We start from the raw sequence: 21,509 nt of genomic DNA on the forward strand, positions 1-21,509 counted from the left end.
GTATCAACAATTGTGATATCTAGCAGTCTAGTCTTTCAAGACCAATGCAACCTTTTCTCTCTTGCTACAGATTTTCTCTTTATTAACTTATTGCCTGTGTAAGCTATAAGAGTTCAAATTGTTTAATGGCCATACAGAATAATAGCATTTAAACTTGGAACATGTGCTGAAATGAAGACCAGGACTGCCATTATTCCCGACAGCTGTACCAGTCCTTAGCCTGGCCAAGGTACTGAGCTGTAAAAGAGTTTCCACTTCACCCAAATAACGACATCCCTTCGCTGCCTTAAAAGCAGACTAGTCCAGGGGAAGGGTTCACAAACCCAGAGGCCTACCAAAAAGGAGAGACTTGCAGCAGGCCAGTCCACCTAGGAGGCCAAATGCAAAGGATAGTATCTGGAAAAATGCACGTAAGAGCTCTGGACTGAGCCTCATTCCACAAGATTCCAGATATCACATTTCTCTACTCTCTAGGGGGAAAAAAAATATCCTATATGAAGTAACCTTACCAAAATCATCTTCGACTCCCCTCTTCCTGGCTCAAGTTAATGTACATTTACAATTAGTGGTGCACCGAAATGAAAATTCTTGTGCCGAAACCGATAACAAAAATTCCAGATGCATGTAATAGTCCCCTATGTGATAGCATATGAGTGACAGGCCATCTTTGTAGGGGGGATGGGGGGCAGTGTGTGCAAGGAGGGGGCAGGAGAGGAGCAGTGTATACAGAGAGGCTCTCTCACTGGCTGTCACTATGTCAGTGCCAGTTTTTAAATGCAATTGCTGGCTTTTTTTTTCTTCACCATTTTAGCTCCGGAAAGAAACTAAAAAGAAACTTAGTATCTTTTAGCTGGGGAAAGTGACAGCTGATGCTCTGAGCTATAGTGAAGAAAAAAAACCCCAGCAATTACATTTAAATACTGGCACTGACATATAGGGGTTTATTTACTAAAGCTGGAGAGTCCAAAATCAGACTCCCTTCTGCATAGAAACCAATCAGCTTCTAACCTCAGCTTGTTCAATGAAGCTTTGGCAATGAAACCTGGAAGCTGATTGGTTTCTATGCAGAAGGGAGTCTGATTTTGGACTCTCCAGCTTTAGTAAATAAACCCCATAGTGACAGCCAGTCACTGTATACACTGCTCCTCTCCTGCCTTTCTCTGCCCCCACCCCCCACCCCTTCTCACATCTGCAGTACACACAGTCCCCTGTATTGGCACTTGAGGCGGCTAAAATTTTTCCTATCGGCATAATACCGATAGAGCTATTTTCGGCTGATATGTTTCATTGGCCGAAATGTTGGTGGATCCCTATTTATAATTGCTATAGATTTGCAGTCATTACATACCTGTCTGTGCAGCACCTTTTTCAATGCCAGCAGCAGCTTTGAGGAAGTAAGATGTAGGTGGCAACCCAATCTGCATTTGGTATGTTCTATCAGGCTAAGAAAAAAAAAACATCCATACAAAAGTTTCTTAAACCAGTACAATGTAGTGAAAATGAAAGTTATGTTAAAAGCAAAATTTATAGAAGCCTTTAAAGAATAAGTTCACTTTTTTTCCCCTTTCTTTCAAAAGGGTAAAAGGTTTGCAGGTATACAAAAAACAAAAACAAAACGTGCATTTATTATTTTTCGAAGGAGCCTGCAGGATCACTGGTGCAATCTCAGGTTCCCACACACTCTCAGCATAGCTGTTTGCCCCTACCTCGTACGGGCAGGCAGTTATCTGAGAACAGGAAGATCAATTAATTACCAGAGCACCCACCAGTGCCCTCCTAGTTCATTGAGAATGAAAAGCTGTCAGCTGTAATAGAAAGTATACATACATTTGAATGTTGAAACTAAAGGTCTGCATCTTTTGCACAGTAGTTAGAAATCATATAGTGTAAAACAAATGTATAGGATACATGGATAGCAAAGTAATGGAATGTATGTAAAAAAATATTTACATTAACTAAAACCTTTACACGCAAAGGGACTCCTTCAATGATGTCTTTCGTCTTCTCATTAAACTCTTTACAAAACTGTCCAATTGGTATTCCCCTCTATAAGACAAAAGAAAAAAAAAAAAAGTTTCATAATGGAGCATTAAAGCTTGGTAGCTTTGTTCAAACACCAAAATAATACATTTGATTGAAAAAAAAAAAAAAATATATTACACATATTGTAATTTTGCCAACCACACATTCCTGTCACACCCATTACTCAAATAGCAAAATGAGAACAAAATGAGATAATCAGCATCTTTACCGTTCATAGTAATCACCACACCACCAGATATACAGTATAGAAAGGGTGCTGTAACCTTGATAAAAATGTTAGAGTTCTATAGCCATATAATATTTTTTGTTTGTTTTAACAGCATTGTAATAGCAATACAAATGATAGTCATTTTTGACAATCCAACAAGCTCACTTATAAAATCTATTTTCATGTTGTGAGTGTTGCCTGTCTGCTGGCTAACTCCTTCCACAACTTTGTGCATTCTCTAAATGCTTTTCAGCTTCTCATCTGCGGTTAACTTCAGTTTCTAATGACTAAATACTGTATCATGGTACCTTGCTGCCTACAAACAGTGATTCCTGTACCGACTCTGCCTTCTGAAACCCCTCATCTCAGCACCTCTATAGTTCAGAAGGCAGGCTCTGTGAAATGTGTGACAAAGTGTCTACTCACAGGATATACTGAATACACATCACAGAATGCAAGAAAATGTGTAGGATTCCGAGAAAAGTAAGTTTGCAAACTTCAAGATCGTTTAGATTAACCACTTGCCATCCTGAGGATTTACCCTGCTTCCTGACTAGGCCTCTTTTTGCTATTTGGCACTGCACTAATTCAACTGGTAATTGCGCGGTCATACAAGGCTGTACCCAAACAAAATTTACATCCTTTGTTTCCCCCCACACAAATAGAGCGTTCTTTTGGTGGTATTTTATCACTAGAGATGAGCGAAGTATTCAAAAATTTGATTCGGCCGATTCGCGGAATAAATTCGATTCGAGTCGAATATATTCGCTGCGAATTTAACTTATAAAAAGGGTGTTTCTAGGCTTCAGAGAGCCTTTATATTAGTGCAGAACACTGTACCTTTAATTTAAATGCCCTTGGAGTCTGCTGGGGAAGAGAAATAATACTGTCAGTCAGTATGACATGCAGATGAGTGCCGTCGATCTTAGAATCACCGCACACTTCACTCATTTGGGCAGTCACGGGGCCAAAACCAGAGTGTGGAGCCACAGTGTGGCGGTGGAGGCAGCAGCAATGGGAGGCCATACAGCACCCTATGACAAAATGGAACCCACCAGCAGTGTGAGGAGACCTGAAAGTGGCACATGGCAGAGTGTGGCGATGGAGACAGCAGCAATGGGAGGCCGTACAGGGACCCATGAGACACTCTGGACCTGGCGGCAGCATGAGGAGGCGGTACGGGGGCCCATGGCAGATTACGGGCCTGGCAGCAGCAATGGGAGGCCCGTAATCTGCCAGCACCCTATGACAAAATGGAACCCACCATCAGTGTGAGGAGACCTGAAAGTGGCACATGGGACAGTGTGGCGATGGAGACAGCAGCAATGGGAGGCCGTACAGGGACCCATGAGACACTCTGGACCTGGCAGCAGCATGAGGAGGCGGTACGGTGGCCCATGGCAGATTACGGGCCTGGCAGCAGCATGAGGAGTCGGTACGGGGGCCCATGGCAGATTACGGGCCTGGCAGCAGCAATGGGAGGCCCGTAATCTGCCAGCACCCTATGACAAAATGGAACCCACCAGCAGTGTGAGGAGACCTGAAAGTGGCACATGGCAGAGTGTGGCGATGGAGACAGCAGCAATGGGAGGCCGTACAGGGACCCATGACACACTCTGGACCTGGCAGCAGCATGAGGAGGCGGTACAGGGGCCCATGGCAGATTACGGGCCTGGCAGCAGCAATGGGAGGCCCGTAATCTGCCAGCACCCTATGACAAAATGGAACCCACCAGCAGTGTGAGGAGACCTGAAAGTGGCACATGGCAGAGTGTGGCGATGGAGACATGGGCCCCCTGGCCACGCTTGACTTTCTGGCCACATAGTCGACATACGGCTACGTTTACTTCCTCGGGCGGCTTGACGAAAAGTTGCCACACCGCCGAGTAGGAAACTTTGCCCCCGCTACTCCTCACTGGCTGACTGCTACTTCCTCCGTGCACACCGGCACCACTACTGGCCGTGGTGGTAGGCTGCAGTGGAGCTGGTGCTCTACTCCGTGGCCGTTTGCCTCCACTGACACTGCTGCGACCCTGCTGTCTCCTGGGCAACCCACCGACTGTTTTGCTCGCTGCCAAGCTGGCACCCTCTTCTCCTGATGATGCGGAAGCAATAGCCTGATGACGACGAGGCTGCCAAGTGCGATCAGCCTCATCATCATCAATTAGGGTCTCCGCCTCACTACTAGCCCCCTTGGCTGCGTGTGGGTCAGGAGACAGACCTGTCTCTAGACCGGCTACCGAGCCACTCTCCTCGCCAGTACTTCTTCGCCTGGCTGCTGAAGAGGCGGATGTCTCCCCCCGTTCCTGACCGCCCTCTGTTAGCTCTTCCTCACTGTACAGTGGGGCTGAGCCCACAGCATGCGATACTTCGCTTGGTGAGGGAACACCAAAGGACAGGGGCAGGTAGAGGACACGTGATTTCAGTGGGCTTGCTCCCGGGCCATGCCAACTAACGGTTGTGTCTGACGTACCCACCGACCATTGGCTGTAGGTGTCAGAGGTGACCTGGGAAGAGGAAGACGACCAAGCCAACCAATCGATGACGGCAGGGTTGTCGGTGGAGACACGACCGCTGGATGACACCGGGAGCACTGGCCTCTGGCTGCGACTAGTGCTGCCTCGACCCCTTCCTCTGCTGCCACGTCTGCTCGCTCCTGAAACATTGCCTCCTCTGCCACTCCTCTGCGTGTTGTCTGACATACTCTTTAATTCAACGATTCTGTGTCTGTCCCTCAGTAACAGTTCTGTGTCTGTCCCTCAGTAACAGTTCTGTGTCTGTCCCTCAGTAACAGTTCTGTGTCTGTCCCTCAGTAACAGTGTCCCTCAGTAACAGTTCTGTGTGTGTCCCTCAGTAACAGTTCTGTGTGTGTCCCTCAGTAACAGTTCTGTGTGTGTCCCTCAGTAACAGTTCTGTGTGTGTCCCTCAGTAACAGTTCTGTGTGTGTCCCTCAGTAACAGTTCTGTGTGTGTCCCTCAGTAACAGTTCTGTGTGTGTCCCTCAGTAACAGTTCTGTGTGTGTCCCTCAGTAACAGTTCTGTGTGTGTCCCTCAGTAACAGTTCTGTGTCCCCGAGTAACAGTTCTGTGTCCCCGAGTAACAGTTCTGTGTCCCCGAGTAACAGTTCTGTGTCCCCGAGTAACAGTTCTGTGTCCCCGAGTAACAATTCTGTGTCCCCGAGTAACAATTCTGTGTCCCCGAGTAACAATTCTGTGTCCCCGAGTAACAATTCTGTGGCCCTAAAGTCTCTTTGGCCCTAACTCTGTCCCTAATACAGAGAGGTCTGTCTCTGTTGAATGACCGGAGGCTAATGGAGAATTCTAAGATGGCCGCAATTTATAGCTCGACCATTACACAGTGCTGGCTGGCTGACTGCTGATTGGCTAATGCGATCACATGTCATGAATGAATGCATTATGGGTCAGCGCGCCTTGTCTGCGCGCCTTCCCAGAGATCCCCGCTCCGTCGCCACACATGTCGCCGCCATTTTTGGAAAATTTCGATTCGCGCATCCGAAGTCGAATTTTTCCTAATCTTCGAAACGAATTCCACTTCGCCAAGTTCGATTCGCTCATCTCTATTTATCACCTGTGCGCTTTTTATTTTTTGCGCTATAAACGAAAAAAAAAAAAAGGACAGAAAATTGACAAAACCCCCCCTGATATTTTCTCATTTCTGTCATAATAAATATCCAAAAAAAAACCTCAAATATACGCCAAAATGTATTCTGCTACATGTTTTTGGTAAAAAAAAAAATCCCAATAAGTGTATATTGACTGCTTTGTGTGAAAGTTATAGAGTGTACAAACTATGGTATAGATAATGGAGTTTTCACAGCTTTTACTTCCTGACTGCCCATTTCTTTAGGTGCTAAAATACCAGGACAATACAAACATACTCAAATGACCCCTTTTCGGAAAGTAGACACCCTAAGCCATCTGCTGAGAGGCATATTGAGTTCATGGAAGAATTTTTATTTTTCCACAGGGGCTTTGATAACGTGCGTGCGCACAAAATATGTATGGGAGCTGCCTCTATTCAAGTGACGTCACACCGCACGGCCCACGTGGACGGCCAGCAGCCATTTTTACTGCTGTCAAATCTACTTTTAAATGCGAGTGCATTTGTTCATATTTAATAAAAATTACCGCAATATGGATATGCTTTCTGCTCTGGCTCATTTTGTATGAGCCCTCCTTCTAAGGAGATCTGTAGTGACCCCTGATTATCTACAAGTGAGGTTCCCCCTGGTGTTTGAACGAGTGTACTCCTGCTGCCTGGATGCCCTGATGGTGTGCTGACTAATTGATGCTCACGAGATGATCCAGTGTTCCAGTTACCAGATGTTGATGACCAGGAGTTGGTCCTAATGTACTCAAATGCGCATTGATTTGTGTTATCTGGTTATACTCATTTATCTCAACACCATTATCACGGATTTCCACCTATTTATTTTGATTGAACTTTATGCACCTTTTAACGTCAACTTTGGACGTTTCTGAACTTGTATAGCGCCTCAGTGCGCATATTTATTTGTTTTATTTCATTTGCTTTGATTGCTACTAAAGGTTATGACATAACCACTATATGGTCATTTTTTATACTGACAATAGTTGGACTTTTTATATATGTTTTATACTCTTATCACGTTTTTAGAGCTGCATGCTATTATATGCTGTGTATAGAAATTGCTTTGATCCACAATTAATGCATACAGATCTTGTGTCCAAAAAATCAATGGGTATTTAATGTGCTTTTTCCACCTGAATTCTGGGTTGGGCAGTGAATGGGGGAAGTACGGGTGCTGCAGAATTTGTGGCTACCAGTCGGGATTTGCAAACACATCCAGAATAATACTAGGGGTTCTAAGGGCCTGTGTGCAAATACTTGGTGGCTGCAGGACACTACTCGTGCTCGCCACCACACCAGCTTGTAATGCACTTATGGGACTCGCCACGGAGCACCTGGCTGTCAGGGACTGCTTGAACCATTAAAAAATAAATAAATTACTGACAAATGCTAAGTGATCAGGCCTGATTCTGCGAACACTGCAACCTACTGACACTGCACTTGCTGGGGAAGAAAGGGGGGGGGGTAAGCATAGGGGCTAAATGCAGGTGCTGGCAGGTGCCAGGGATGATCCCGCTAAAGCTGCGTTTTTGGGGACACTATACTAATGTGGACGCTGGTATAGTTCTGATCTGATCAAAGATATTGATCTGTTCAGACATTATACTAGCAATGGAGGTTTATTGTGTATGTGAGCGTGTTCCTGGCAATCAAGGGGTTAAATATGATTACTGGTGTACTGACGGGCAATCTGACGCTATCTGGGGGGGAACCGCGGGAGAGCAAATCATGTATACAAACACACGTGATTTTGCGCACCCGTGCCGCCCTGTGGCAGTAGTTCTACTATAGGGTGGCGCGGAAGCGGTTAAATATGTCCAGCACAAAATAAAAAATTTTAAAAATCGAATATAATCATAAACGTATGCCAAAATGTACTCTGCAACATGTCTTTGCTAAAAAAAATCCCAATAAGTGTAAATTAATTGCTTTACGTGAAAGTTATAGCATTTACAAATGGCGGCATAGATACTGTAATTTTTTTTCTAACTAATAATGGCAGCGATCAGCAACTTACAGCGGGACTGCGGCGGACATTCTGGCACTGGGGGGAACTGACATCCCCAGTGACACCGATACAGTGATCAGTGCTAGAAAAAAAAAAAAAAAAAAGAAAGGAGGACTGACACTGTATTAATGGCACTGGGCAAGAAGGGATTAACAATGAATGGTGATAAAAGGGTTAGCTGTGTGCTGGGAGTGTTTTACTGGGGGTTGGTGGTGTGTGCTTCACTGTAAGCAGACTGCTCTGGAAGGCTCTACTCAGCCATCCAAAGCAGTGTGCCCAAACTGACAGGGAGGAGGGCTGTTGGTAAACAAAGCAGCCCTCCTTCCCGTTGGTGATCCTTGGCAATCACCGGCAGGGACCCGTTGATTGACACCCGGGGCCACGATCAGCGGTGCGGGTAGGGCTCGTGCGCACCCCCTACCCAGACATGCAAAATCACATCTATACATATAGATGTGATTTTGCGCACCCATGCTGCCCTGTAGCAGTATTTCTGTTATAGGGCAGATGGTAAGTGGTTAATAGGAGTAGGACTAGAAATAAATACAATGTGGGAATGTATGTAGATTAAGATATCCCTTAATGTGACTGTCAGGAGAGAGGCAAAGAAAATCACATGCTTGACTTTTGAGCAATGCAAGACCATTTTGAAGCGGAATTGTAAATTTTGAAATGTGTGTGAAGTTCAACAACAATGGCGACGGGAGTTTGGAACAGAACCACCAACATGACTAACAATCACATTAATTTGTGAGGAGTTCGAAACGGATGGGATTGTGTGTGATGCGCACAAGCAAAGATCTGTCAAACAATATGCACATGAGAGAGGAATTAGCAGATCAAGCACACAACATATTCTGAACAGAGCACACTGGAAATTTTTCAGCCCGAGACTGTTGCACGCCATGAATGAAGATGACCTTGATCTAAGAATGGAGTACTGCGAGTGGTTTTGACACATAGTAATTTCTGTGGACACTCTAGTCAATGTTGTTCATGCAGTAGATCGCCGAAATCAAGTGTGTGGATGCCAATGATAACCACTTTGAGTACCTAATGTGATTGCATAATTCAAACAGGACTTACAGCTACCCTTTGCTGTTTATATAAATCTATTAATAAAAATTGTATGCATATATTTTTCATGTTTTTTGGGCCCCTCTGTCACAAAGCCAGATAGGTTACTCCAAGCACAGGATATGAAAAAAAAAAAAAAAAAAAAAAACGACTCATTATCAGTAGATCAAGATATATGAGCAGTTGTAGCCATATGAAATTCTCACTCAAATTTTAAAAGGTAAGCATAGCCTCACAACCTCCTAAACCTCCTTAGTAGTCTAAATCAAAAGTACAACACTCATGTAATCTTAATCATTAGACCACAAATGTAATCTTTTAAAGGATAAGTTCACCTTAAAAAAAAAAAAAAAAAAAGAAAAAAAAAAAGAAAAAAAAAAAAGAATATACAGTTGTGGCCAAAATTATTCAACCCCCAATGCTGTAAAGGGGTTTAGGGACTATAGTGTACATTTGGAATTGTATTCAGAATCAAATCCTACAAGGACGTTGTAACTACCCAAATGCAACTAAAATGACATCAATTGTTTATGTAATACAGTAGTAAATGGTTCTTATGTGGTTTCTTCATTGCCACAATTATTCAACCCCTTAAAGACTACCACTCTGAAGAACAGAGGTTCATACAGGTGCTTTCCATCAGGTATTGAAAACACCTGTGGATGTCACCGAGCAGCAATCAAGCATAATAAGCACCAATTAGGCAGCTTTAAAATGACTGTGATACTCAGCTCCTTCTAGACATTTACTGGTGTGGTTACAAACATGGTGAAGGCAAGAGAATGGTCCAGGAAGACAAGAGAAGAGGTGATTTCTCTTCACAGGAAGGGCAATGGCTATAAGAAGATTGCAAAGATGTTAAACATACCAAGAGACACCTTAGGAAGCATCATTCGCAAATTCAAGGCAAAGGGCACTGTTGAAACGCTACCTGGTCGTGGCAGAAAGAAGATGCTGACTTCGACTGCTGTGCGCTACCTGAAGCGTAGAGTGGAGAGAAGTCCCCGTGTGACTGCTGAGGAACTGAGAAAAGATTTGTCAGATGTGGGTACAGAAGTTTCAGCCCAGACAATAAGACGCACACTGCGTAATGAAGGCCTCCGTGCCAGAACTCCCAGGCGTACCCCCTTGCTGTCTCCAAAGAATAAGAAGAGTCGACTGCAGTATGCCAAAAGCCATGTGGACAAACCACAAAAGTTGTGGGATAGTGTTCTGTGGACTGATGAAACAAAATTAGAACTGTTTGGGCCCATGGATCAACGCTATGTTTGGAGGAGGAAGAACAAGGCCTATGATGAAAAGAACACCTTGCCTACTGTGAAGCATGGTGGAGGGTCAATCATGCTTTGGGGCTGTTTTGCTTCTGCAGGTACAGGGAAGCTTCAGCGTGTGCAAGGTACCATGAATTCTCTTCAGTACCAGGAGATATTGGATGGAAACGTGATGCAGTCCGTCACACACCTGAGGCTTGGGAGACGTTGGACCTTTCAACAGGACAATGATCCCAAGCATACCTCCAAGTCCACTAGAGCATGGTTGCAGAGGAAAGGCTGGAACATTTTGGAGTGGCCATCGCAGTCACCAGACTTAAATCCGATTGAGAACCTCTGGTGGGACTTAAAGAAAGCAGTTGCAGTGCGCAAGCCTAAGAATGTGACTGAACTGGAGGCCTTTGCCCATGAAGAATGGGCGAAGATACCCGTAGATCGCTGCAAGACACTTGTGTCAAGCTATGCTTCACGTTTAAAAGCTGTTATAACTGTAAAAGGATGCTGTACTAAGTACTAAGATTGAATGTCACTTGGGGGTTGAATAAAACTGATAATGCTGTGAGCACAGAAAAGACATTTGTGGTTATTTCATTATAACTGTTATGTTATATTTGTCTGACCTACAAGTGCCTCTTTAATGTAAATGTAAGCAAGATGACTGAATGATCAAAAGCAATGTCAAACTGGCCAAAACACTCAATTTCAGTGGGGGTTGAATAATTTTGGCCACAACTGTATATATATATATATATATATATATATATATATATTAAATTCACACAAAAGTGCATTTACTATTTTTTTTTTTTTTTTTAATAAGCTGAAAAGCATTGCACTAGCGATCTATATATCACTGGTGCCATTCAGGGCTTCTGCAGACTGTCAGCGTAAGCTGTCTGGCAGTACATCCTATGGGCAGGCAGTTTCACATTGAGAGGAAGAATCAATGAACTGCCTGAGCCCTCAACAGTGCCATGGTAGTTCACTGAGAACTGCAAGCAGACAGCCGCAAAGAATGTCAGTGTTTGCAATTTTCACATTCACAGAACTGTGAACGAATGACGTGGCAAAGCCCTGCACGGCTGTATCCTGTGACAGCTAATGCAAGGAACTTCTTCCTGTATTGCTGTCACAGGCAGAGAGGGGATCAGCGAGCGGCTGAAGGAGCGAGTATGTGTTACATGTTACAACCTAAGAAGGGGTGGAACATGTTCCCGAAGGTGAACTTATCCTTTAAGCAATATTTCATTGTATGCTCATTTTAGAACTGCACAAATTTGTGAAAGGTTTAAATAAATGATAATATATGATGTAACCATGAACTGCAGTAAATATTTGATATTAGGTCAGTGTCCATTGGTAGCATACTGGGTTTAAATTATATATTCTATATATTTATTTTTTATTTCATTTGCATTGTATTACACCTAATATGATTGTTGATACACAAAAATATCAGTTTGCACATATTTTTTTTATTGATCATATTTAAAGCGGAGTTCCACCCAAAAGCTTTGTCCCCCGCTCTCCATTAAGGATTGGCACCTTTGGGGAGCGGGTACCCGAATTTGACAGGTTCAAGCAACCACTTCCGCTGCAATCGCCTAGGAGATCGGAAGAGAAAGTTTTCCTCCCTCCCCGAAGTCTTCTGGGACACGTGATAGGTCCCAGAAGACTATGGGGCTATTCGCAAAGAGCAACGCTTCTCGCACATGCGCAGTGGGCACCTGGCTGTGAAGCCTCAAACTGTCACAGCCGGGTGCCCACACTAAAGATACCAGCGCCAGGGAGAAAAGACGACCAGTGAAACCAGCGGTGGTGAGGATACCGCTGGACTGAGGGACAAGTAAGTGGCTGTATTTTAAAAGTCAGTAGCTACAGTTTTTGTAGCTGCTGACATTTTTTTTTTTTTAAGCTGGAACTCCACTTTAAAGTGGACAGGAACTTTTTTTAGTTTGTTGTAAGATTTATTCTAGCATTCTGGGATTACTTACAAACTCATCCTATGCAATGCACCACTCGCATAGTTACCTGTCCCAAGGTAGGTCCTAGAGGGGGTCCTGGTGCAGCCTGCCCAGCACCTAGGACTGTTCGAATCACACCAGAAACATCGGCTTTCTTCACAGCTTTAATAGCCTTAGACATGGCTATAAAAATAAACAAAAATGGACAAAAAGTCAGCTAATGTATCCTCCAACATTCTACAACCCTTAGTAAATATATATGAATATATAGCAAACCGCAGACAAAAACCTCACTCACTTGCCACTGCTTACAGTCTGTTGGGAGAAAGAACCCTCCACAGTACCATGCATGTGGTGGCCCTACCTTCATGCCCCTTCTATATCCACCTTCAGCTAGAGGAATAGAGACGGGAAAATACTCTACAGATGCTACCTCTGCACTGCTGCACAGGTAGTGGGCTGCAAGCAGGCTATAAATACTACCCTACCCTGGGCATGTTGGGAACTAACAGGTAAAAACTGCATCTAAAATTTGTATTTGTCATTTTCTAAAAAAAAAATTGTCATACGGATACTTTTCAAGAAGAACTCCAGGTATGGCATCTTTTACATAGTTACACTGATCTAGCTAATATATCATACCTGTGAGATCCCTCTAGAAGCTGAAAATCACTGTAGTAGACACCTTTACTCCAGTGATCTCCATTGGTTTCTGGGTCCTTTGCCAAATGACTGCCCTGTGACATTGTGAACCAGGTATGATAAAAGCAATATATACATAATTACATTGGTCCAAGCTATGTCACTGTAAAAAATATACCTGGAATTCTTCTTTAAAATGAACCCATATATTGCCCATTCTAGGAAAAGTAACGAGTTGTTTTACAGGATGATAGATAGTTTTTGGCCTTCCCTAAACTTTGCCACTATCTATACCATCAGAAATTCACTAACAGGTTATTACTTTTGAAGGAATCAAAATTACGAAGGGGCGAGCATTTGCCCGCAACGGGGGGAGATTTACTAAACTGGAGCACTGAGAATCTGGTGTAGTTGTGCATGGTAACCAATTAGCTTCTAACTTCAGCTTGTTCAATTAAAGTATAACAAAAAGGAAAAACCTTTTTTTTTTTTTATTCCCTTTAACTTTTGGAAAGAGTACAGAAGAATTAGAACACTGATCAGTTTGTCTTGCTTTTTGCACCCCTGTTATGGGGATTCACCCTCTCCATTTGTCCTATTTACAATTATCCTTGAAATTGGAAATCCCAAATTTTGAATTGTCACCAGAAAAGTAATATTTCAATGGGGACACTAGATTTGGTGACCTGGGAGTCCCAAAGGAATTCCCTTAATTTGCTGGGATTTCCTCCCATGTCCTGTTTGGCTATGGGACAAGAAGTGAAGAGAAATCTCTGCAATGGGACACAAATGGAAAGAAAAATTCTGACAGGTTATAAACCTCCCTTGCTCTATCCGAAACGAAGAAAAAAAAAAAAAAAAAAAAAAGGGGGGGGGGGGTTTGCCTATAGTTTTACTTTAGGCTTTGGCAATAAAACTTGGAAGCGGATTAGTTTCTATACAGATATGCATCAGATTTTTCACTCTCCAGTTTTAGTAAATAATCCCCAATGTGCAAGTTTTAAACCAGATATTGACTGTGCAGGTAAAGACACCGTTTCAACACTATGGAGAGCTCCAGTCTGCACATTTGTTGTATTAGCAGCTTACTGAACTTGACACATTTGCTGGCTTTCACATTCCCCATGTGCCCTGCTAATGTGCAGTGATTGCTTTTCTGCTACAAAACAATTACCAAAAAGTGTGCCATTAACCACTAGCCTACAGGGCACTTATACCCCCTTCCTGCCCAGGCCAATTTCCAGCTTTCAGCGCTGTTGCACTTTGAATGACAATTGTGCGGTCATGCAACACTGTACCCATATGAAATTTTTATCATTTTTTGTGACAGATAGAGCTTTATTTTGGTGGTAATTAATCACCTCTGGGGTTTTTATTTTTTCTTACGTTTTTTTCTTAGTTTTTGTTATGAAATTTTGTAAATAAGTGATTTTTCTCCTTCACAGATGTGCGCTAATGAGGCTGCACTGATGGACACTGATAGGTGGCACTGATGAGGAGGCACTGATGGGCATTGACAGGCAGCACTGATGGGCACTGAAAGGCAGCACTGACTGGCACTGTTAGGTGGCACTGATGCACACTGATAGGCGGCACTGATTGGCAGCACTGATAGGTGGCACTGAAAGGCAGCTCAGATGGGCACTGACATGTGGCATTGATGTGGCACTGATGGGCACTGGCAGGTGGCACTGATGGGGCTACAAAAATCATCAGTGCCCTGATGATCAGTATACATGCCCCCTCTGAGGGATGCCGATTACCGGCTCTCCTCTCGAGCTGTCAGCGTGACAGCTCGTGAGGAGAGAAATGCGGATAACCAGCATTTCCCTATTTACATGAGATCAGCTGTGATTGGACATAGCTCGTCACATGACTGAGATGACAACTTTGGCTCTTTCCGTTGATCGGTGATCCGCTGTCGCCGCACTGCGTGCTCCTGGAGCCGCACATGCACAGTTAGAATGGGAGGACGTCATATGAAGTCCTCCCAGAACAAGAGAACCGCCTTGTGCCCGTCATTGTAATATATGGCGGGAGGCGGTTAAATCCTTTTGGATAGCTAAAAAGGAGATGCATTATGACCTGCTTGGATCACTTGTTTGAGGACCATTAAAACCTTGTGGCAAGCTCTTCGGTTTGATTAGATGCTTTCACAAGCCGGTAATGGTTTGTTTACATCAGACTGAAAGTAGATGTGACAAAATCCTTTTATCTTCCAGTTTCTGACATCACACAAGATTAGTTCCTGTCACTGTGCCTAAGGAAGTGGATGCTGCTGATTGCATCCTTACCGGAATCCCCGATGGAATGGGAGAATCCAGTAAAGGTGGTGGTGGTAGCCGGAGAGGGTTGAGACCACCTTCCACAGCATGTAAAAGTGACCCAGTGGCTCTATAGCTGCTCGGATCACTTTTACATAAGAGAATCGTTGGCTGAAGAGTACAATACCAGGATTGTGGCTGTAGCTGCAGTCATGATCCTGGTATAACCACTTCAGTCCGCCATCATTTATAAACGACAAACAGATGGTATGTGGGTAATACACTAAAGAATCTGGAATGCATCGATGGAATATAAAATTGAAGTAATCCTTTAAATATGCCCCCAATAGTTATTCATTGAGTGTTTCTATCAGCTTTACCTGTGCAATATTCATGTGCAGACATCTGCTAGGCATTACAAACACTTGGTACATTATTAGTCTGTAGATTACGCTCTCCATGCAACGGATTTGATTCTGCTTCTTATAAAATACAATATTTTTCTCAGCGTGGCCTACCTTAGCTCTAAAAGCCCGGGTCTTGATTAACGCACCCCACGGCTTCCCTATCCAAACTCACGCTGACACTTCTCCGACCTTCAGCGGCATATGTCTCTACCAGCCCGGAGTTGGGGACCGGCAACCAGCATGAGAACGCGGCTCACTCGCTCTCTAGGAAATGTTTAGGGAGGCGGGGTTTGCACGCTTAACTCCGATAGGACGATCCATCCGTCAGTCAACCGCTACCTCCGTGCCTCCGCGTCACGGTATCTCATATCAGTGTATTGATTGGTCGAGAGATGACACATGAACATGTGACTCGGATTGTGAAGAAAGTATTTTTGGGTCTCTAATAGAGGCGCCATATTTTCGAAGCCCAGTCAGGTTTTCTTGATTGAAAAAAACATTAGGGAACCATTAGGCTTTACAGCATTTTAACAATTGAAGTGTACAAATAACATCAGACAATTAGGTCTCTGGCACACGGGCCAGCTGAGACAGAGTAGCATAATTGCTGAGGCAATCAAGGTGAAGCGTGCAGCCTGCCATTGGCATGAATGGCGGTGTGCTGCTGTAGCTGTGTATAATCATGGTTAGGGTAGCACTGCTGTATGCCTAAGTACAGCAGTGCGTAGCCATTCATGCCAATGGCAGGCTGTACACTTCACCTGGGCTACCTGGACAATTACATTGGTCTTGTCCAGTGCCAGAGACCTAATAGTAGCAAATAGTGGAGGAGTTAAAGGGGAACAAGATAATGGCAAACTTTACAAAAATAAAAGTCGGCATCTACAAATATTGTAGCTGTTGTCTTTTTAAAAAAAAACATTTAACAGTTCATTAGGGTCCAGCACAGTGTTTTTAGCACCCAAAGTCTTCACCGCTCATTAGGTTCATGTGCTGCCATCATGGATCCAAAAGGAATGCAGAAGTGGGAGAAATTACCTGTTAAAAATGGTACTTACCCCCCTTACAAAAGTATATATATATGCCAGATGGTTAGAATATGAACTCTCCTTTTGGCCCCACATCCAATTTCTGTCCAAATCTTGCCGCCTGAACTCCCACAACATCTCCACGATACGCCTCAGGTTAACAAAAGAAACCACAAAGCTTCTAATTCACTCCCTAGTCATCTCTTGAACGGCTATTGCAACCCCCTCCTCATCAATGGCGTCCCTTGGGGATGCAGGCCGCACCGGGTGACACGGGTGCAGGAGCAGGATGCCAGTAGAGCTTCTGGGCTCTGAAGGTCCTGGCCAGTTATTGGGGTGATCCGGATTCCCGGCACAGTGACAGCTGCCCCCGGTGTAGCGGTAAAATGACCTGTGAAGATATGTATCCCCTGAAGCAACTGCGCATGTGCCAGTTTCAGGCCGAAGAAACCGATCTCTGACTTTAGCACAGAGCTACCACAGTTAACCCCTTACAGGCTCCAAACTGCTGAAGCTGATCCCGCGGATCACTATGGGTTGCAAGATCAGTTAACCCCATATAGGTTAACTCCTCCTCCCCGTGGAGGGGTGACACCACGTGTTACCGCACCGGGTGACACCAACCCTAGGGATGATTCTGCTCCTCATTGGATTACCTTTACATAGGTCATCCCTCCTTCAGTCTATTATGAATGCTGCCCCCAGACTCATCCACCTTACCAACAATGTAATGTCTGCTTCCACTCTCTGCCCTCTTTCCATGGGCTTCTGTTCACCCAGTGAATACAGTTAAAAATACTAACAACAGTTTACAAAGCCATCCACAACTCTGCTCCCAGCTACATCACTAACCTTGTCCCAAAATACCAACCAAATCATTCTCTTTGTTCCTCCCACGACCTTCGGCTCTCTAGTTCCCCCATTACCTACTCCTAAGCTTGCCTCTTTGTGATAGGCCGAACACCCCCCTTGCTTAGTTCGCGGTCAAACATTCAAATGAAAATTTGACTGTGAACTTCGAACCGGGACAATTCACTAAGCGATATCTTACCACATCTGAGTACATGGTAAGATACCGCACAGCTACTGAAATACCGCATGAGTTATATTATTAAGTCATGTGGTATTTTAGTAGTGAAAAAAATGTTTAGTGTTTGTTTTTAGTGAATGTAAAAAGAATTTCCAGGAATTAAATGTTTTAAAAAACAGCGTGGGGTCCCCCCCATGCATACCAAGCGTTTCGGGTCTGGTATGGATTTTTATGGGTATGAGCGAGCACCCCCATCCCCCCCTTCCTGAACCATACCAGGTCACATGCCCTCAACATGGGGGAGTGCTTTGGGGCAGGGGGGGTCTATGGGTGGGGTCTTATCAAAATCTGGAAACCCCCTTTAACAAGGGGCCCTCCCATGTGAATGAGTATGGGGTACATGATACTGCTACTCATTCACAAATAAAAGTGTAGTTTAAAAAATGGCAGAAAACAGTCTTTGACAAGTCTTTTATTAAAAACAAAAGTTTAAAAAAAGTCCACTGAAGTAGATGCTGGCTGCTCTGGCCTGACAGTTCTTAAATACCTAAGGGCGGGCGCCACCCAGTGATGTCAATTGGGTGACCCCACCCCCTTGTGACATCATCGTGCGCTGTTATTGGCAAAAGCATTGCACCTGAGCTGTAGTCAGGTGCATTGCTTTGACCAATCACAATGCACTGTCAGGGCGCAGTGCATTGTGGGGCGTGGTGGGTGAACAGCCCGCCGAACACCCTTATTGTTCGTGTGTTTGCCGAACACACAAATGGCCGATGTTCAAGTCGAATGTAAGTTCATCAAGCCCAACTCTTCTTGCCTTCTGGACTTTTCATGAGCCTCTCCCATCCTCTGGAGCTCCTTACCTCAATCTGATTGACTATCTCCTAATCTATCCACTTTAAGGCGATCCCTGAAGAAACATCTCTTTAGGGAAGCCTGTCATCCATCTAACTAATAAACTGTATTTTTGCTTTCTCCATCAATTATAACCCCAAAGTTATTACCTTTTGTATCACTTGGCCCTCCCCTTTAGATTATAAACTCTAACAAGCAGGACCCACTGGAGAAGATCTGTTTGGAAGGTTGCTGGGCAGTGTAGCTGAAATCTGAAGGAGTTCTTCGAGGTCCTAAATCTGTGAGAGCTGGGGGGGCCTATTTGCTGGAAATAGTTGGAGCCAAATCATGGAGACTCACTGACGATCTGGCGTAGAGATTCACAGGAGATGTGTCTGGATGATTGGACGGAGACATCCAAGTAGAGACATTGTGAGTATAGGCCTGGATGTGGGATCCTAGTGACTGCCACTTTTACTCCAGTGCTCCTGAATTGGGACCTTTCCTTTGCTTGGAATCCTAGGGTTGTCATTCTTCTGTTGTTTACCAAGAGAAGAGTTATCCTGAAGAGAGTAGATAGGGCAAAGAGTGTGCTACAGTTACTTTGCGTACTAAATTCAGAGTATCCCAAAGCTTACCCTGCACCCCATCCAAGTTCAACAGGCATTAAAGCAGTATTAAACCCAAAAGCAAATATGTTATTGCAGCTTACCAATTCTTAGATGTGATAGCTGCATTTGTTTTAATTTTTAGGCTTTCTTTCTTCTATTTTCATCTGGTGATTCAAACAGCAAGAGTGGTGTCTTATTAATACAGGAGGTATGTTACAGGCCAGATCACCTGGTGAAAACAGCCAAAGAAAAGAAAACTGATGCAGCCACCACATCCAATAATTGGTAAGCTACAATATAATACATTTGTGGTTTTTGGTTTAATACCACTTTAAGCCCCGGTTCACACTGGATCCAACTTTGAAATCATGCAGCTTCACCCGAAGTTGCACGATTTCAAAGTCTGATAGCAGGGCGAGTTCAGGTGCAACTTGATAGACATCTGTGCGACTTCATGCACAAGTCAGAGTCACACCGATTAGAACGGTTCCATCGCCGACTGTTGGATGCAATTTTGCATGCTATTTGAACGATCAAATTGCATGACAATTCGCATCAGTGTGAACCAGGGCTAAAGCATTAAAAGGAATTCTGTGCCTAGTCATTGAGTTGTGAGGCTGTCCTAGCTGCTCTGTGCCTGGCTGCTTGTGCACCCACTTAGGAAGAGAACCTAGGGAAAACCAGCGGGGTCCATCAGGGGTCTGAACTACACTAGCAGCAGAAGGCAGCTTGTCACCTGAAACACAAAACAGAACCAGCAAAGCAGCCATAGAGAGACATGTACTTAGCAATCATCATAGCCCTTTAGTGAGCAAATTTATTCTCTATTTTTTTCTTTTGTGGCTCTGACATTCTTTTTGCACAGAGGCCATTTGACAGCCACTGGCTATTAAAATGCTTGTTTTGAAATTTCCTGATATGGGGTGATCCTGTCCCAAACTGTGCTCTCTCTTTGTCACATGGGCCCCTTAATAAGAGCCCATTCACACACCTGAGTTAAAGTGGTTGTAAACCTCAGACATGAAATACAGTATGAACAAAGCATATCCTTCTATAATGTGTACTCAATTAAAAGTAATGAGTGATTTCTGTCTCCTGCTTTGTTCCACTGTTATCAGCATGAGTCGCTTCTGAAAGGTTTTCTTGACACTAAGAGAAAAATGGTGACAGGGGAGGGACCTCCAGCAGATTGACAGCCTCAACTCTGTTCATGTGTGCTTTTGCGGAGGAGGTGTGTCCCTTCCCTGCAATCATCTATCAGAGCTCTGCTTACTGAGCTCCTTAGTGTGTAACGCCAGCGCTCCAACAGCTTTTTTCTGAATTCTCAGACAAGCTTTATAATTTCAGCACTTTGAATGGATGTATGGGAAAGACAGCTGCAGATAAACAGGTGTATATAGCAGGAATTGTTTCATCTCTGTGTATCACCTGAGGGCAGTCACTTCACTGGGTATATGTAAGGGTTTACAACCACTTTAACTTGCACTACATTAAAGCAGAACTAAACTTACCTTCAGTCCAATTGTCCTGTCCCTCTCCAGTTACAGCCTCTTCTGCTGCATGGTGGTCTTCAGTTATCTTCATTGGTCCATGCATATGCGCAAGAGTCAGTCATCCCAGGACAAAGAGACCGGATCAGTAGTGTAAGCTAAGCTGCACATGCACAGCTCAGTTCACATGCCAGAGAGGACAGTGAGCAGGCAATACAGTAAGTGCATCTTATTCTGCAATAAAGAGCCTGGCCTGCTTGCTGTCTGTGCCTGCAGAACTTTAGTTCCACTTTAGGCCTCATGTACACTGGACGTTTTTACAGTTGCTTCTAGGGGCGTCAGGCGTTTTGTTTTTTTTCCCTACCTCTAAACTCTCCTTACATGTTATCCTAAGTATTCATGCACACATAGGATTATAGTAGCATTTTGTGGCAGGAGAGTTTAGTGGCAGAAAACAAAAACACTGCCAGGGCGTCCTGGAGCAGCAGCATTTTGACTGAAAAAAATGCTTTGCACGGTTAGACACTAGGCACTTTTAGTGCTCAAGCATTAATTTATTTCAGTGGCCAGAATAATAATTATTTATTCTAGCCAATTAAATTAATTAATGCCCAAAGGCTTGATGCGGGTAAACGTGGTACACACTTTTACAATCTGCTGGCTTCTAGGGGAGTTAAAAATGATTGTCAGTGTGCATGAGACCTTAAGGGCCAGTTCTCACTAGAACCCGGAGCAGGAAAGGTGAGTTCTGTGTGCGTTTCTTACATAATTCCACTGCACTTGCGAGACGTGCACGGGTGCCACTAAAAGAGAAGTATGGGGTTTTTGAAGGAAAAAAAACATTATACTCACCTCGGTCCCCTGGCAGTTCTGCACAGAGAACTGAGCAATCAAAGGCCGCGATCGATCAGTTATCCCCCTCCACTCTGAGCAGAGAGCCGGGACTGGTTCACGGTGCTCAGGAGGGGCTGGCTCAGACTCTTGGTGGATTACTGAGAAGCTGA

At 44.2% G+C, this 21,509-nt stretch overlaps 1 protein-coding gene across 1 annotated transcript in view; it reads right to left on the reverse strand.

The window, feature by feature from the left end:
* MRPL11 (mitochondrial ribosomal protein L11) overlaps nucleotides 1–15,782 on the reverse strand; it is a 35,574-nt gene extending 19,792 nt beyond the window's left edge. Inside the window, exons 1-4 of the mRNA XM_089658075.1 lie at nucleotides 15,624–15,782; nucleotides 12,267–12,382; nucleotides 1,951–2,046; nucleotides 1,349–1,442 (exon numbers count right to left, since the gene is read on the reverse strand). Of these exons, the coding sequence (XP_089514201.1) occupies nucleotides 1,349–1,442; nucleotides 1,951–2,046; nucleotides 12,267–12,380 (304 nt within the window). The 5' untranslated portion in view covers nucleotides 12,381–12,382; nucleotides 15,624–15,782. The remainder of the gene's footprint in view (nucleotides 1–1,348; nucleotides 1,443–1,950; nucleotides 2,047–12,266; nucleotides 12,383–15,623) is intronic.
* Nucleotides 15,783–21,509: the final 5,727 nt, after the last annotated feature.

The sequence above is a fragment of the Staurois parvus genome, unplaced genomic scaffold (assembly GCF_062004578.1).
Source record: "Staurois parvus isolate SC_StPar_1 unplaced genomic scaffold, SC_StPar_1.0 ptg001051l, whole genome shotgun sequence".
NCBI lineage: Eukaryota > Metazoa > Chordata > Amphibia > Anura > Ranidae > Staurois > Staurois parvus.